The sequence below is a fragment of the Elaeis guineensis genome, chromosome 7 (genome assembly GCF_000442705.2).
Source record: "Elaeis guineensis isolate ETL-2024a chromosome 7, EG11, whole genome shotgun sequence".
NCBI classification, from domain to species: Eukaryota; Viridiplantae; Streptophyta; class Magnoliopsida; order Arecales; family Arecaceae; genus Elaeis; species Elaeis guineensis.
Window position 1 is genome coordinate 89,027,994 of NC_025999.2, and position 17,170 is coordinate 89,045,163.

At 37.1% G+C, this 17,170-nt stretch overlaps 1 protein-coding gene and 1 pseudogene across 1 annotated transcript; one reads left to right on the forward strand and one right to left on the reverse strand.

Annotated features, from left to right (window-relative positions):
• Positions 1-432: 432 nt before the first annotated feature.
• On the forward strand, positions 433-1,184 carry LOC105048757 (large ribosomal subunit protein uL24y). The gene has a single exon (XM_010928197.4). The coding sequence runs from the start codon at positions 518-520 to the stop codon at positions 971-973; it is 456 nt and encodes a 151-aa protein (XP_010926499.1). The 5' UTR covers positions 433-517; the 3' UTR covers positions 974-1,184.
• Positions 1,185-6,218: 5,034 nt separating this feature from the next.
• Positions 6,219-16,406, reverse strand: LOC105048759 (lipid phosphate phosphatase 2-like; annotated as a pseudogene).
• Between the last annotated feature and the right edge of the window lie 764 nt (positions 16,407-17,170).

The following is a 17,170-nucleotide window of genomic DNA, read 5'->3' on the forward strand; positions in this document are numbered from 1 at the left end:
GAATAGAGAAAGAGTAGAAGATATGTTGGTACCATCGGAGATGGAGAAGAAAAGCAATCAGGGAGGAAAGAGATGAGGATAAACGTAGTTTAGTCATTTTATAAAATAATGATATTATTTTATTAACGAAGATAGGTTGTAGAATTATATTGAAATATATCGAAAATTTGAAGAATTGATTTGATACATTTTAGAATTGAGGAGATGTCAGTAAATTGGGCTAAAGTCGGAAAAATATTTTTATAATTTATCCTAAACTATTTTATATGGTCCACTGCGGCGGTGTTAAACATATTTAGTAACCTAACTAAGGGCTAAACTTAAAAATTTCAAAGCGTAGGACTCATGTCGATATTTCACGATAGGGTCAGGGCTATTATAGTCATAACGGAGTTCATGTTCCATCAAAACCCTAGCCCCCTTGTACCGCATCTCCCTTCGTATAAGGGATCCTTTTCCGCCATTCTCCGAGAAAGAAACCCTGTCTCAGCCCAGCCGCCGGAGAGGAGACGCGACGATGAAGTACAACCCGAGAGTTTCGAGCTCCCGGCGCAAGTGCCGGAAGGCGCACTTCACGGCGCCGTCGAGTGTCCGGCGGGTGCTGATGAGCGCGCCTCTCTCGTCGGACCTCCGCAACAAGTACAACGTCCGCTCCATCCCCGTCCGCAAGGACGACGAGGTCCAGGTGGTGCGTGGCACCTTCAAGGGCCGTGAGGGCAAGGTCGTGCAGGTGTACCGCAAGAAGTGGGTGATCCACGTCGAGCGCATCACCCGGGAGAAAGTGAACGGCGCCACCGTTAACGTCGGCATTCACCCCTCCAAGGTCATCGTCACCAAGCTCAAGCTCGACAAGGACCGCAAGGCCCTCCTCGACCGCAAGGCCCGCGGCCGCGCCGCCGACAAGGCCAAGGGTAAGTTCTCCGCCGAGGAGGTCGCTGCCGCCGCCGCTCCCTCCCTCCAAGAGGTCGACTGATCATCCGATCGTTCTATTGGTCATAGCAATAGATCTATGGGATCTCGTTCTTTATCTGCTTGTCTGGGTATCATCTATTAGGGTTTTTGTTTTTTTTGCTTTTGTTACTAGTGTTGAGAGATTTTGGCTCTAAGATGGAAAAAGTTATAAGTTTTGAACTCTGTGTTATTTCTGCTATATCATATGTTGATTTAAGACGATGTTTTTCTTATTCCTTAGTTCTTATTCGGATTTGGATTTACTGGTTTGATCTGCATCCTTCTATGGCTCAATCACATCCATGGTTTACGCTATGCTATATTTATTGTGTTTGTTATTATCTGCGGTCTATTGAGAGATTTGATTTTTCTCCCACTTTGATCTAGAAACCGTATATTTCGATGCATTATAGCTGAGATTGTGGTTTAGGGATTCTAGTAGTACAAAGTTCAAATATGCTTCTATTGAATGAGTCCTAAAATTGGCTTGATGAGATTACTTTGCTGGAGTTCTATTTTGTGTTTGAGGTTAACTCTGTCGTGCAATTTTTCTTTTTGGATCTTATTCGTGGGAGATGAATTGAAATATGTATGAAAGTGGCAGGATGTAACTTTTAATTCTAATTTTGATAAATTTTCCTTTGATAACTAGTTTGTTTATAATACAATACCAGCAACTCAATAAGGAGTTGCTGTCTCTAGGTTTTATGGCTGTTTTCAACTAGGATTATGTGTTATTGGCAATCAGTGTTCATTCCCATGGACCAATATCAGGTCTCTTATGAAGAACAAGCGGTGTTATTAGATGAAGCTAGGTATACAAGAAGGGAACAATAAGTTAGTCTGCAATTAATATGTTCTCAGCATGTACTGTTGATCTGGTGCTGGAGTTGGAATCCAGATGGTGATTGGTGATTCTCTTTTTCATAGGTTTATCTTTGTCATAGAACAGTATGTGATTTGATTGAACCAGTAATCAATTCTTTTCTTAGATATTACATCCGGTAATATCTAATTGATCATTCTGTTATGCTTGACTGACCAAACAAAATGATTAACTGTTTCCAGGGATATGGATCTCTACATTGTGATATGGGGGCTTATGATGTTCAACATTAAATACATTTATCTATTGGTTAATGTGATTTTTAGGTCATGTTTTAGCATGTTCATCATTGCATATTTTAAGTTATCCTCCTCTATTGGGCCCAATGTCAGTTTTGCCCACTTCTGTTTGGAGAGCAGTGGGTGATGCAATATGCTCTTTTATTTCCACTTGCCAACCATGTTATACATCCTCTTGATGACTAAGGTAGTGAAAGAGGGAGGTGAGTGGATAACAAGTGTAATTTGGACAGGAGTGGGAGTAAAGAGATCTAAAGATATTTCCTTTCTTCATTAACATGTTGGGTATGTTGGCCTTTAGAAAAATGGGTTTTGGTTGTCATGTATTAGTTCAATATTTGCTTGTTTATCCACTGCTACTTTTGGTGCATCCATCCTGTTGATCTACGTATATTGAAAAGCATATAGGTGATTTGTGGGTCCTTTCTAAGTTGGGTTTACATGCCTTACTACATGTTTATGAGCTAGGTAAAATTTTTGATTTCTTGATGTTGTATAATAATGTAAAACCTTTGAACTAATTGTCGTATTTTGATGCTTTTATTAGTCTATCATTTGTAGGAAAAGTTTTAGTTGTAACAGGACCTTCATCAGCCGACCCCAAAGAATTGGGACAAGCACAGGGATCTTAATTGGATGTCAAATGATCCCTGTAGGTTTATCAGCAGGATGTGTGCATGTTCCTGATTTTGTATATGTTATAGTGGAAAAGTATAGTTAAATGAGCCTTCAAGGTTGAGCAGTGAAGGGGACAGGCTTACAATAATTAACTGAGCTTGTGACTAGCTAGCCAATATTTTGCTTTAGTATTTTGTTTTCTGTAACCAGTGTTGTTGAGATAATTAAAATTGGGCAAGTAATTGCTTATTCCTGGAACTTTATGATCATGTTTAAAAATAAAAATAGTCGAGAGGAACTTCGCCTCTTCCATTTTAGATGCATCTCAGGTTCGAGAATGAAATTGTTGGGATCAGTATTATCAATCCAATCTGTGGCTTGTTGAATCTTCATCCATATTGTTAATCCACTGTTTGGGGCTTGTTGAGTCTTCATGTGTGTATGTCCTTCATTAGTGGATTGCTTTATGCTGTGATTCTGTGACTTTTGATTACTTCTGACTGCACATGGTATTTATATTATTCTAGTCAAATTGCATTGACTTTCGATGATGATATATTCAGTGTTTTAGTTTTCATCTATCCCATAAGATGAGCAGCACAATGCTTGACATATGGGAAGGTGTTCTGAATTATTAGGCTTTTGCACACTGGAATGTTCAAAAGAATTCTCTAGTGTTTCTTGATGCATTCAAGATGAAAGTAGAACTACTATATTGTAGTATAGCATTCTATAGATACAGAAAAAATTATTGTTATTATTATTTATTTATTTATTTATTTGAAGCATGGGTTGAGGTGTTGGTGGGTTGTTGTCCGTGTTATTAGCTATTAGCTAGTTTAGTCTGTAATTCCGGGATCTGGAGTACGTGCCACGGTAGAATAATATTAGTACTTATATTCACCTTTTTCATATAAACCCCTGCAATCACTTCGATTAATCACTGGTTTGTCACCAGTTTAATCTCTCTTCAGTAACCTTCCCCGCTTCGCCTTCCGCCCCCTGCATCTTGTCCTTCATTGAGATATAGGAAAATGCATAATCGTTGGGACTTGGGCAGTTGATTGTATGATCTCCAGCGGTCATACTTGTACTGAAAATATTTGATGCAAGTTGGTAGGCTTTTCATTCTTTCCAGTTTATGATTTCTGGATGATGGAATTTTGGGGATAGGTAATTGCATTTTTTTTTGAAAAAAAATCTTCAAAAAATAATTCGTTATTTGGCATGCTTGCGCACTTCAATTTAATAAAGGTGACTTGATATTTCATCTTGGAAAGACACGTGTGATACAAGTCTCTAGCTTTTCCTGGTGATTAAAACTACACTACCCTAGCACAGTAATGGAGCTACAAAGCTTTCCGCATGCCGTCCTCCGCTGGAGTTTAACGCAAAAACCAAGTGGAGGTTTTTTATCCGCCCTTCATGATTGTCTTGAGCCGTGTGTTTAACAAGGCATATACAGGATGGCAATATTTCTGGAGGACTTCTGAAACAACCATGAATGCCTCAAGTGCCATGAGATGAAACAACTGGGATTGAAAAATCGTTTAGTATGGATAAATCTCAGTCAACAAAAAAAAAAAAAAAAAATCTGTATTCACATTTCAGTCTTATACAGGTTTTTCTCCTCTTGCGTCTGTTTAATCTTTCTCAAGCCTGTCCTCCCTCACTCCTAGGATGTTTGAGTTGTATCGGATTACTTGTATATAGTTATGGTTATGTCAGCATTGTATTGTATGTGTGATCAACTGGGAAAGAGAAATTATACCCTGAATCACATGCACCGTATCGTGACTTCATGCGTCATGATGCTCGCGGATTGCTGCCCTGCGCATCTCAGGGTGTAAAGCACTGTTGGAAGTAGGATTCTGTCCTTAACATTATGCCTAAAAAAAACATTTTTCCACTGCTTCTTGGGCAATGGGCATTTTGGGTTCTGAAATATTTATATCAGGAAATTTGTAACATTTTTCGGAAAGGCTGGGAGGCCACAATTCCGAAAAATAAATTCTCTTTGCATCGCTCAGATCTTCCCAGCACTAGCAACCATATGAAGAATATTCATCACTTAAGAATTTCTACGATCGTTGAAACAGGCCCCGAGTTCACTCATTTGGTTCACGGAACGAATTTTTGTTTTCAAAAAATAACTTCTCAAGAAGTCTTAAAAATTTCTACGAGCATTGAAACAGGCGTTAAGTTCATGCAGTGTTTTTAGTTAAAAATTTCAACACTTTCAATCTTCTTACAAACAACCACAGAGAGGGTTTTGGAAGAAAAATGTAGTCACGTTTTTAATTTGCAGATTGGATATTCCTTTTCTACTTTTGCTAATGCCGTGCAAATTTTTGAAGCTAGGAAAAACTTGTTCGGCTCTTCCACACAAACTCACCACTACACAACATTGGTCTATGTTGCACAAATTCTTTCTTTTCACAAAGTTGTGAATTGCTGATATTGTAATATGGTTAGTATAATATAAAATCTACATGAATCTTGTGCAAGCCCATCGATATGGTAGTTGTGCTCGTTTATTTTGCTCTACCAAGTTGTGTTTTCATGGTGCATTTGATCAATTATAATGTACTTTTGAACTGTGTTTAACAGATCTACGTGAACCCTGTTGAACAACTTGTGTAAAAGGCACTAAAAACATATGCAAGTCTTCAGCATGCCAACATGGCAAGATAAAAAAAATCCAAGCTGAAAGGGCAAGGGTACCTTTTCACACCAGCTCACCAATTCAAAATATTCATCCTGGTTACATGAGTTCTGAAAAGAATTTACAAAAGATTGTGAGTAATCGGATTTAGAATATAGTTAGTATGATAGAAAACTTGTATGAATCTTGTGCAAATTTGTCAATATATTAGCTTTATACTCATTATCCTCTAATAAGTTAAAATATACATTTATTATTGAACAATCTCATAGACTGGTTATCATGTTAGGTGTGATTTTGAATTTTATCGTTCACAAATCTATATAAACCCGGTTCAGAACTTGGAAAAAATGTATCAAAATCTTGCGCAGGTTTTTAACATACAAACGTAGCAAGGCAAACAAAGCAAACTGAAAGGAGTAGAGGTAGTTTTTGTCCAAGTTTCAAAAAGAATTATATAAAATCTTAAAAGAAACTAAAACAACGCTGACTTTATAAATGAAAAAAAGTGCATTTTCTTGTAAAATATTCTTACAAATGTCCCTCATTGCACTTCTTGTTCGAGCATCCAAACAGGCCCTAAGTTCATGCAGTAATTTTAGTCCATGGTTTTGACAATTTCAATCTTTTGCTGCACAGTTGACAATGAGTGTGTGCGTGTTCTTTGTCTGGTGGGCGGTTTTGGAATGGCATTGGTTGGCGCTCAAAACAGTGAGTTTGCTGACTGATGTTTTTCCCTTGGTTTCCTCATAAATCCAATTTTTTGTAAGCTGAAAAAAAAAAAAAAAAAAAGAGATCCGTAAAATTGCCCATGGATGGGAGAGCAGAAGGGTCTTACCCGAAAGAATATCATCTCATGTTCTTTTAAATGGAGAAGACCAAGTCTTTAGAAATCAGATGTAGACCAAAAGCCCATTGTGGTGGTATTAGTACATACACACTGGCAAGTTTTTAATGCATATGCATGTCTTCAAGCCATTGCAGCATTTAGTATAGTTTTTTTTTCGATATTTGAAATGCTTACAATCATACCAAGGAACCAACAGACACTACATAAGTTGCGAAACCAGAATGCAGGACTGGAAAAATTTGTACATTCATTTTTAATCCACACAGTCAAGAACGAACTTCATGTTACCTCTGGTGGCCAAAATTAATCTCTCCTGCCAGCTTCCACCGGACATAGAATTGTGTCTCTCTCATATGCGGATCTCAACTAGATGTTCAGATGAGAGGTTAAAAGTCTCAATCTCTGACTGGCGTGAAGCAAGAGCATTTGTATTAGTTGATCCATGAATACTATTGTGCGTCTCTGCCAACATATCGAAATATGCAAAAGGGCCCCAACCTGCACCAAGAAAAATGAAAAGATGAAGTGCCACACAATAAAACTAATGTGCCAGGAGAAATCTTGAGCACAAAATGCGAGTATAACAATTGCTGCATCAGTTTCATTATTTCTGATGTTCCAGACTATCTTGTGACAGCATTGACAAAGTTATGACTCAAGAGCTTTGGATGTCCTACAAGTACTTATGAATACAAACTTTTGATGATGCTGTAGTTTTTGAGCAACTCAACAAACTATAAATACAAAACAGAGTGGATAATTACATACATTATTCATCAATTATGAGGTGGCCAGAAGTTATGCGCATGATGCGGGAACAAGCAGCAAATTATATTCACTTAATTTTGTTTTATTTATTGTCCTTGTAATTCAGCCAACTTGTTGCAACATATGTTACTATATATGCTGCCTCCCAAATCTAATAACTCATCATCTAAATAGGAAGCCAGATTCCCAACCACGTCCAAATTCCTTTCTGCAGTTTTCCAGTAAATCAGCCATGCTATTTTCTCCAACATCATCTAAAATTGGCCTCCTACGTATGTATAATCAGCTTGGAAGGTCAAGCAAAATCTCCATTCAGGAATGTAGTGACTGTTTTAGCAATATCCATTTCGGCTCATACTTTCTATACCCTGCATTCCTTGCCCATCCCAGTCCTTTAACTAGAGCCAATATTTTAACATCCATATGTCTATACCTCAGACCAGCTATTCCTCGACGAATTAGGCACCAACCATCATCCTAACATACAACTCACATAACTTAGTCTTTCTAGGAATAAAAGTCAAGCACCTCCAAATTAACATAGCAATGTTTACACTTCCAATTGGTCCAAACTAGTTGTCTAGTTTCCCATCATCGATAACTCCATACATAGAATTTGGTTCAAGCCTCGACTTTGAAGGTTAAAGAGGGAAATTAAGTACCTGCATGTTGCTCATCTTCCTCGCTGGATGGTTGATCTTCTTCTCTAGACATTGGAGACAACTTCATCACAAGAGGAGTTGGTGCAGTAGTGCTTGAGTTGAAGGTGCCAATCTAGATACAAGATCAGTGAGCTAGGCAATGATAAATCTCATACCTCATCATTTTGATAAAGTAGAAGCATGAGCCAACCTCATCTTTGTCATTCGATGTATTTCAAGCAGTGAAAGTCATTCCCTCATCTGCTTGTACTAGTTTGGACCACATATTAGGGCCTCCACTAATTAAAGTACCAAAGCTCTGATATCGAATTGATCCTATTAGAAGAGAGTTTTCTTCAACTCACTCAACTTAAATCTTTAAAAATAAAAAAATAGAAATAACAAATTTTGAAAGTTAGATTCTATAATCTTTTTCATTAACAAAACAAGAAAGCTGATTATAATTCTTTTATTTATTAGTGAGGGTTCCCCTAATTGGAAGCGGGCATAACTTTCCCAAAAAAACAGTGAATAGCAAAAATATCATAAAAAAGCTAAAATTTTCATCGAGCTCGATCTCAACTTCTACATCACTTTGTCTTCAGTAGCTCTACCTAATTCTTCTTGAATTGTGAGTTACGCATAGTCGAAGTCTTGTTCGAAAAAAAAACTTTTACTTTAATTGGCCCATTTAGAGACCCAAACATCATCATATGTCCTCAAACATTGCATGCACATTTAGGGGTCGATGCACCATTGTAATACTTGTCTAGAGCTTCGTTTTGGTGCACGGTACATCAAAATAAGATGTCGGATGAAATGTTATGGACTCCAAAAGTTGGGGTTCGTGATCATGTGATTTGGTAGATATTGCTCCAGAATCCTATTTAGACCTATCCAAAGGGCCAAAATAGTCCATATGGGACCAGGTATCCTCCTAAATCAGCCCACCCACTCCAAACCACCTTCTCTCTCTCTATCACTCTTCCTCAAAGAGATCTATCTCCATCTTTTCCCAATTCCCCTCCTTCCCTTTCAATGCCCTCCTAGCTGCCTCACCTTTTCTCTCTCACGTGGATAACTAGAGGTTGTCTTTGGTTTGTTGGGCTTAATTTTGGTCAAACCAATTGGGACATTGAGTTGGGCTCACTTTGAGCTTCAATCTGGTTTAGGCTAGGGCCTCAAAAAATCTTGTCATGTGAGTCTAGACCCAAGCCCAAAAATTTTTTCAGACTAGGACTCAAGCTGTAAGGAAACCTAGCTTAACCCAGCCCCATTTTAGCATTAACCTAGGAGACCTCCAAAAAATGTTATCTTTGCATGCAAGTTTTTGGGTTTTCTAGATTACATCAATAGTTTAGTTTAAGCATTTTTCAACACAACATTTGATTTTTTAATGGATGTAAAGTTCCTTTTCACCTTATGTGTATTATAACCAGATCTAAAAAGTATAACTAAATCCGTCTCTGCTATCTCCATGTTGCCACAAATGAATATGGGAATTTCATGTCTATACCCATATCTACACCCCTATGCAATTCATGGGTCCCATATCTAGCATCCCCATTTTGAACGATTCTATTAATTGAAGCATTAGTTCACTTAGCATATCCTTTATTTGATACAAAGTATATCTTTCTGTAGATATCATACCATTCAAAAAACAGTTTTAGTAAGAGGCTGCAACAAACCTCCAACCTAGAGAAAAGTAATCTTGAGGCAAATCATTACCATACAGATACATATGTAGGGAAGTACAATATGCACGTCTTGTCGTTGCCTAACCAAAAAGGTACTGTAGACTCACTTAAACAAAGCACGTAATGAATAACTGGACAATATAATTGGCTTGCAAAGACCAGAATATAAACAAGTAAAGCATCAGTACCAAAGGTAATACATAAGATAAATATTACCATTAGGCTACATGATTTCTTTATTACATTTATAACTCATGTCCCTCTCCCCTTATGTATGCTGTAGTTTGGCACATGTGATGCATGTATCTGATATTAAAGGAAGGACTATCTGATGTGTGGCTGTGATTTCATAAACGGCTTAAAGTAAAAGGAAGGAAAGGCAATTGGACTTTGGAAGGCGTGAGGATTCACAGCATATCAGACGGGAGAAATGGTTTTTTGACACTAGAGATAGAAGCATATAGGCTCCAGATATCATATGGAAATTTAAGAATTTTAAGACTAGGAGTCACACTTTGTGGGAAAAAAGGAAGGCGCATGACATAAGAGTCATGAGTAAAATTTACATGCTCAAAGATTTTTTTTAAAAAAATTATGTAACTTGTTTAAAAGCCCATTTTTGGCTGGCGCAATTCTCTTATGTCTCCCTTAGAGACCGAGGACTACATGAATGCAGCTCAAGAGATGTGAACAATGTAGGTATGCTGAGATGGTGAATGTATATAGTGATTTTTGATTTTTAAGGTTAATTGGATTAGGGTGGAAAACTGTAAAAGCCTCTTAGAAGATAAGATTGACTCAATGCAGAAAGCAATTCCAACAAGACTACCTTATTGGAATTTTAGTCTGGTGACCTTGTGTATGAATCAAGGGAAAGGCGGCTATGAAACGTTAAAGCAGCCGGCTCGCTCCTTCTTTGCTTTTTTTGGAGAGGAAAAGGGCATCGCAGCTGGCCTGCCCCCTCTTTCGAAGCAATCCTTGGAAAAGAACAAGAGGACATCAGAAAATAAGGTGCAAAAAGTAGATGGAGCACTTCCTCATGGCTCTAGGAGGACAGTGATATTAATAGAAGGACATGGCACAACAAAGTGAAGATAGTTGAAAAGGAGTTGGTTTTCCGCAAGAAGATACAAAGATTTGGATTTAATAGAAACTCTTGTTGACTACATAGCGAAATTGCTACCCAGGAGTAAGGACTTGCAGGACTCTTTCGCTGAAAGCTACTCGTTACAGCAGATCAAGAAGGCCATAGAGAGAAGAACAAGAAAGAACCACAAGCAGGGCAGAATGATGTGGGAGTGACAAGTAAGCCACAAACACTTTTCTGTTATGTATGCCATTCAAAAGAAACCGAGGCAAAAAAGCTCATCCTTAAACTATATAAATGATCTGTTGATCCTAAACACAAGTTCATTATGAATGAATAAATTCAGCTACAATTATCCCATCTATTTCATTTAATTCCTTTCTACCATATATTTCCAACTAGACTAGATACTTGTGCTATTATGAGCTTTATCTATTGCAATCATTTCCTAACTATTCCAATTTTCTCTACTTATTCAATATAGCAGCATCTCATCTGACTCTCCTCTTTCTTTTTTAACATATAAGCTGGGCGGTCCTATGACTACAAAAGTGCACAAATTCTTATCAACCAAGCTAGAGGACAACTTATGCACGAATAACTATTTCTGCACGCTGCACAAAACAATTCCTGTCTGATAATCATCTCATGCTTTTTTCCTTTAAGCCTCTATTAACCCTCTATCCCACAATAGGACAAAAGTGCACATATTCTTATCAACTGAGCTAGAGAACATATTATGCACATTTCTGCTGCTGCACAAAAACATTCCTGCTTGATAATCATCTCATGGTTTATCCTTTAAGCCTCTACTAATCCACTACCCCAAAATAGTTATATGCACTTCTAGTGCATTGGACCAGCCCTCGCTATATTGAAATTGTGATGGCGAAAGTAATTCCACAGCAAACGCATTGCGAACAAATTAAGAAAAACTTGTAGTTTTGGCATTTCTATTCAAAAAATAGTATTCACAAATGTATCGTTAAAAAATAATTTCTGAATTACTCTTCAATGTTAATCATTTAAGTTCTACTAGGAGTGGTCCTGCAAGGAAGCAAAAAGATCAGCATACTTAAATCCTATAGAAGCATAACAATGGGCAAATCAAGGATATGTGAAATGTACCATTTACATCATTAGGTGGTGGGAAGAATTGCAGATAACAAAATGAAGCAACTACCAATCCTGCAAAAAAGAATAAAATTCTTGACAGATGATATAGTAATGTAAAAAGATGATATGCCAATTGTAAAAATACAAACCTAAAAAGCCACCGGCAAATACATCTTGCCAATGATGCCAATAATCATCCACTCGAGAAATTGCAACAAGTGATGCACCAAGTAGAGGAAGAAACACAATGCAAAGTTTGGCAACGTGGCCTCTGTGATCAAAAGCATGGATTTTCCCGAAAGATACCAGGCAAGAAAACCAAGGCCCGCAAATGACCCTGCATATATATGGATGAGAAGAATGGATAATCATTACTATAGAAAACATAAACAGAAAAGACCAGATATGGAAATGATCCTATAAAATTCTAAATAAAAAATGAGTAGCATTATGAAAAACAAGAGGATCCTTTTGCCGTTTCAAGCATCAGCCAGGTGGAGGTACAACATAATGATAACAGACAAGCTCAAGGAACTACAAACTCAGTTCCCTACAAAAATAGACTTCTGCATTCATGCTTCACCATTTTTCACATACAGAACAGACAAAATCAATAACTTTAACATTCTCAAGACCCAAAGACACATTAAAAGACTTAAAAGAATATCACAAAGACATTATTATTAGATTGATGTTTTGCATCATAATCTCTTGTCACTACAGGCAGCTATTATCATTGATGATCACATTTGTTCATACACTGATCTATCCTGGAAGCATGGATGCATAGGTGATGCTTATAATCATGGTTCAGTGCTATTTACATAATGATTATTACAAGTACGAATGCTCAATACTTGGTCCTGATGAAAGCTCTATGAAAAAGGTAGATTTCATTTAACATTATGTAAATGTATTGTATATTTAAATATTCAAGCACACCCCCTACCCCACCAAAAAAAAGGGAAAAGAAAAAGGGCAGGCATGCATGCACACCAAGAAAAGGTTGACTATAAGAGAAGCGGGTCCTTATTGGACCAATGAAGCACATAGTGAAATGGTTCTATGCAACCAATACATCAGACCAGCATGAGTTAGTCATGACTGGGACAAAGCATGGCTCTAATGGGCTAGAAGTTCCTGACACTGCAACTAGATGAAATGGATCCAGATGCAACCTAGACTGCCTTACATTGCACATTGACTAAACAGCAATATAGAACACTGGTGATATACATGATGATAAGATTTATTGTGTTAAATAAATGAAATAACAAATGATCAGATATCAAATATGGCAAGAAACCTCCAAAATGTAAGCCAAATTGAGATTTACACAATAAACAGTAAAGATCACCAAACCAACAATATATGAAATAGGCACATAATTACTGTATCACTTACATGAAGAATGCCCACTTGGAAAACTTTTGTGCCCTTCCTTGATAACACTCTTCTCCCCATGACATATTACATTTGTTGTGACATTATCATAAATCTATACATGACATGTCAATCAACAGTAACTTGTTAGGCTATTTGATGCAGAATAGAAAAAAATATAAATGGATTTCTGGAATAAGAGTTTATATATTAAAAAAAAATGAAGACCACAAGAATGGTGACCCACCTCTTTTCCATCAGGAAAACAACGCCAAAAGAAATCAGGCCGAGGTCGACCAACAGCAACCTTGATTGCATCGGTTATCACCCCAGTTATAAGCACAGAATACAAAAGTCCTGCTTGCAAATGTCAATGAGCAAGTGCTACATCCATCAGTGTATCACAAATATGCACCTACTAAAAGAATGGGGCCCATAAAAATAGATATACCCAGTATTGCATGATGCAAATCGTATACATCCCTCCTTCTTAAGTATATTGCAATGATAACAGCAGCAGGCAATACAATTCCGATCACCTGTGACAAAGAAGAGGATATCTTTATGGTTCACAAATTAAATGCAATGACTAAAAGATATAGATCCACTTTCCAAGAGAATTAATATTAGTGGCTTAGAAGCAAAAACATACTGGAACAGCCCAAAATGGCACCGTGTTACTCTTCAGTGGGTACTTCAAATCGGTCATCATGTCTTTCCCCACAAAGCGATAAAATGGATCTATAAGATTCAGTATCACTTCTATCACCCCAAGGAGTAGTAGTATAATCCAGTCATTCATATGAAACCTTGCCACCTTTATTCCATGGGATTTTATAGTATGAGCACCCAACAGAATATCTGCCATAAGCCTGTAAAAAAAGGTGAATAAAACAAATTTAGAAAAGAATAACCTACAGATGTCAGAATAGAATATTAAACATGTTATAAACAGCAAAAAGAACAAGAAAACAGGGATCAAATAAAGATGGTCATAGACCAAGGACTTTCCATCTTACGTTATAAAAGACTGTGTGAGAATACCATAGAACTATCGAACTGAACTCTTCAACTGACAACAGAAATGATTTTTACAATATCATGATCTCTTAGGACCTTTGGCCCATTTGATGCTAAAAGTTCAGAAACTCAAAATAATGTTTTAGAATTTTGGAAACACCTAAACAGTGATACCATGTTTTTACTCTAATATATAAATAAAAAAAATTCAGAATTTTCCTTTCATTAGGCACATGTCACATCTCTAATTCCTATTAGTTTTTAGCCAAACATGTAGTTCCGTTTTTAGAACAATCATCTTATGTGGCCTAGTAGCCAAAAGTTCAACATTCTCAAACTAAATGTTTATAATTCTTGAAAAGTAACATATGCAAACATATTCATTAAATTTTGAATTCCAAAAAAACCATGAACAGAAATTCCATCAACCTCACTATCTCCAAATAACTAACTGTGTTGCACGTGCCTAATCCTTGTGCTTTCTGCACACCGATAGCACATGAGAGACCTGAAAGCAAAACATCCCATCATTCCCCAAAACGACAAAAGAGAAAGAACAATTGTTATTATCTCAAATTCTAAATAACAGAAGAAATACTATCCATAACATTATCAGCTTCTCTTTACATGCATGAAGGATACATTACTTATCTCAAATTGCTACATGGCACACCAACAACAGCTACAACAAAGGATAATTTTTAAAACTTGAAATACACAGTCACATCCCGTGACTCTCCTTTAATGTCAAATTTAATTTTAGAAAGATCTTTAGATGATCAATCCACCATCAAATTTCTGTTAGGAATATTGAGCATAATCATCCTGCATCATATATTTCTAAATACTTGCTTTGTAAAATTGATGAATAACCCCATCAATGATAGTGGGCCCAAGATCACCTAATTTTGCCCCATCCAATGTTGTTAAAACCAGGCAAGATGTTAAAACAAAATTGCATATAGTCCACTTTTTTGGGTTTAAATACCACTTCACCTGGGCCAAGTGGATCATGATTTCAGTTTTATAATTGTTATTTATAATCACAATACAAGAAATCAACAGATAAATAACTTGCTATTCCATTTTTCTTTATCCAAGAGTACTCATGATCTTATTTATAATCCTTTTGGATTTTTTTGCATATATACCTCTATAAAAATGGTTTATTCTGTATTTATCCTTTGAAAATCAATATTTGCATATAGACATATCAAATCATTCTCGCTTTGCAAAAATAACCCTCCTGTTAGATTTTTAGTTGACAGTGCAAATTACAAGAATGACTCTATATATTAATGCAAAATAGTAATAACGTCATTTTATACTTAAAATGATTGCTTGGTAACACAGTCAACCAAAAATGTAACGGGAAGGGCATCATTGCAAAGGATAATGATTTAAGGGATATTATATATATACATATGCATGCAAAGAATTAAACTCGGAGCGTAAATATGCAATAAGCCATCTTTGCAGGGGATAAGGGGATATATACGGTTTAGATACAAACTAATTCCAAGATAGTTGCAGTCGAGACAAGAATTTAGTTTGAATGCCCTGCGAGAAGAGTTTCACAATATAAAACGCAGAGTCTAACCCAGTTCCTCAGTAGGTAATTAAATATTGCTTTGCTGAAGTTCTTTAAAGATCTTGTAACAAGAGACCAGTTTAACATTAAAAGCTTTAGTAAACTGCAAGCCAGAAAAAGTATGGAAAACATGCTGTCTTTGTGAAACAACAACTTCACTGTCGACACCACTCAACTGAAGTCAAATCATACAGAGCCAGCCAATATTCCACAAATCTAAATCTTTTTTCCGGCAACGCTATCTTCTCTTTTTCTTTTTTCTTTTTTTTTCTTTTTAACATCTCTAGCATCTCATGGAGATTTTTTTTTCCCCCAAGCTGGAAAGCAACTCATGTTAATAATAATAACAGAAACGAATCAGTAAATTTAGACAACGAGATATCCAAGAAAAATTCCAGAACACACAAAACACACACATCTACACAACCGTAAGAAATTAATTCACAACATGTTCATGAATTTTGAAAAACGGGAAACCTAGATTTTACTAACCCAACCATGAAAATAGGTTACAAGGGCCAAAATAGAAAAGGATTAGGAAAAGTGATTCTTGGAGTAATGCAGAAAGGAACCAAGATCACAGCTATCATTTCTTTGTAAATCTAAAATATTGCAAGAAAAAAAAAAAAAAAAAAGAGTAGATGGATGAAAAATGAACCGAGCCTTACAATCCTGGGAGAGAGAATGTTTTTTGCCTTATTAGGAAGGAAGGAAAGAGAAATATCTGGCCTCGAGTGAAGTAGAAGAGATAAGAAAAGAGGAGATGGAGGCAGGCGTCGGCTTCACCAGGACGTTGGAAGATAAAAAAAAAAGTTAGTTGGAAACGACGTAGCTGGACGTTAATCAGAAGAGGAGAAGAGAGTCTCGAGCCGCGAATGCGATGGAGAAGAGTCAGGCAATTTTTAATCCAATATCCAGGTGTAAGCCAGTTGGGTTACGATTTTCTCAAGCGTTCTTATTCTTACCTCCAGGTGTCCATAACGGGGCATTGCGGCCGTGGGAGGGAGGCAGTGCGAGCGACGGACGGAGGGAGGTCGCTTTTGTTGACGGTCAATCGAGCAAGACCAGTTTGAAATTTGAAACTGGATGAGATGGGAACGGGGTCTTCCGGCCACCAACTCCCCCCTTTTGTTTGGTAGAAACTAACTCCCCTTTAGATGCTAAAAGTGGAGATGGAGATAATAACCCCTTCACTTTATTATTTTTAAAGTGGATATGGAGATAATGACATGACATATTCCTCTACTTTATTATTTATGAAATTGCGGAATGTCCTCCATTATCCCTCGTTAAGGAAAGCCTTTTTTTTTTTAGGGGCCCGGGTAGGGGTGTTATATCTTAATGCTTCAAGGGTGTCGGCGGTCTGGGCTGACTCAGAAGTGCAAACTTCGGACAAACCAAACCATGAGAATGTTCGCTTAGACCTCAGGTTGCCTGACTCTTGGTCTGGTTGATCAGGTTAATAATTCTGGTATTAAAAAACAAAAGCCAAATTTTGAGTGTTTCACTCAAGCTGGGCCCGGGGCAGGACTCGGGCCTGGGTGTTTGGGCAAATTCAATCCAGACTCAGCAAGCCCGTGCAGCCCTGCCGAGAAGCCTACTCATTTTGCAAACAACTAAAACATTACCATACTAGTGGAACCAACAAATTTGGT

Coding starts and splice junctions, on each gene's coding strand:
- LOC105048757 (XM_010928197.4), top strand. CDS start 518: ATGAAGTACAACCCGAGAGTTTCGAGCTCCCGGCGCAAGTGCCGGAAG.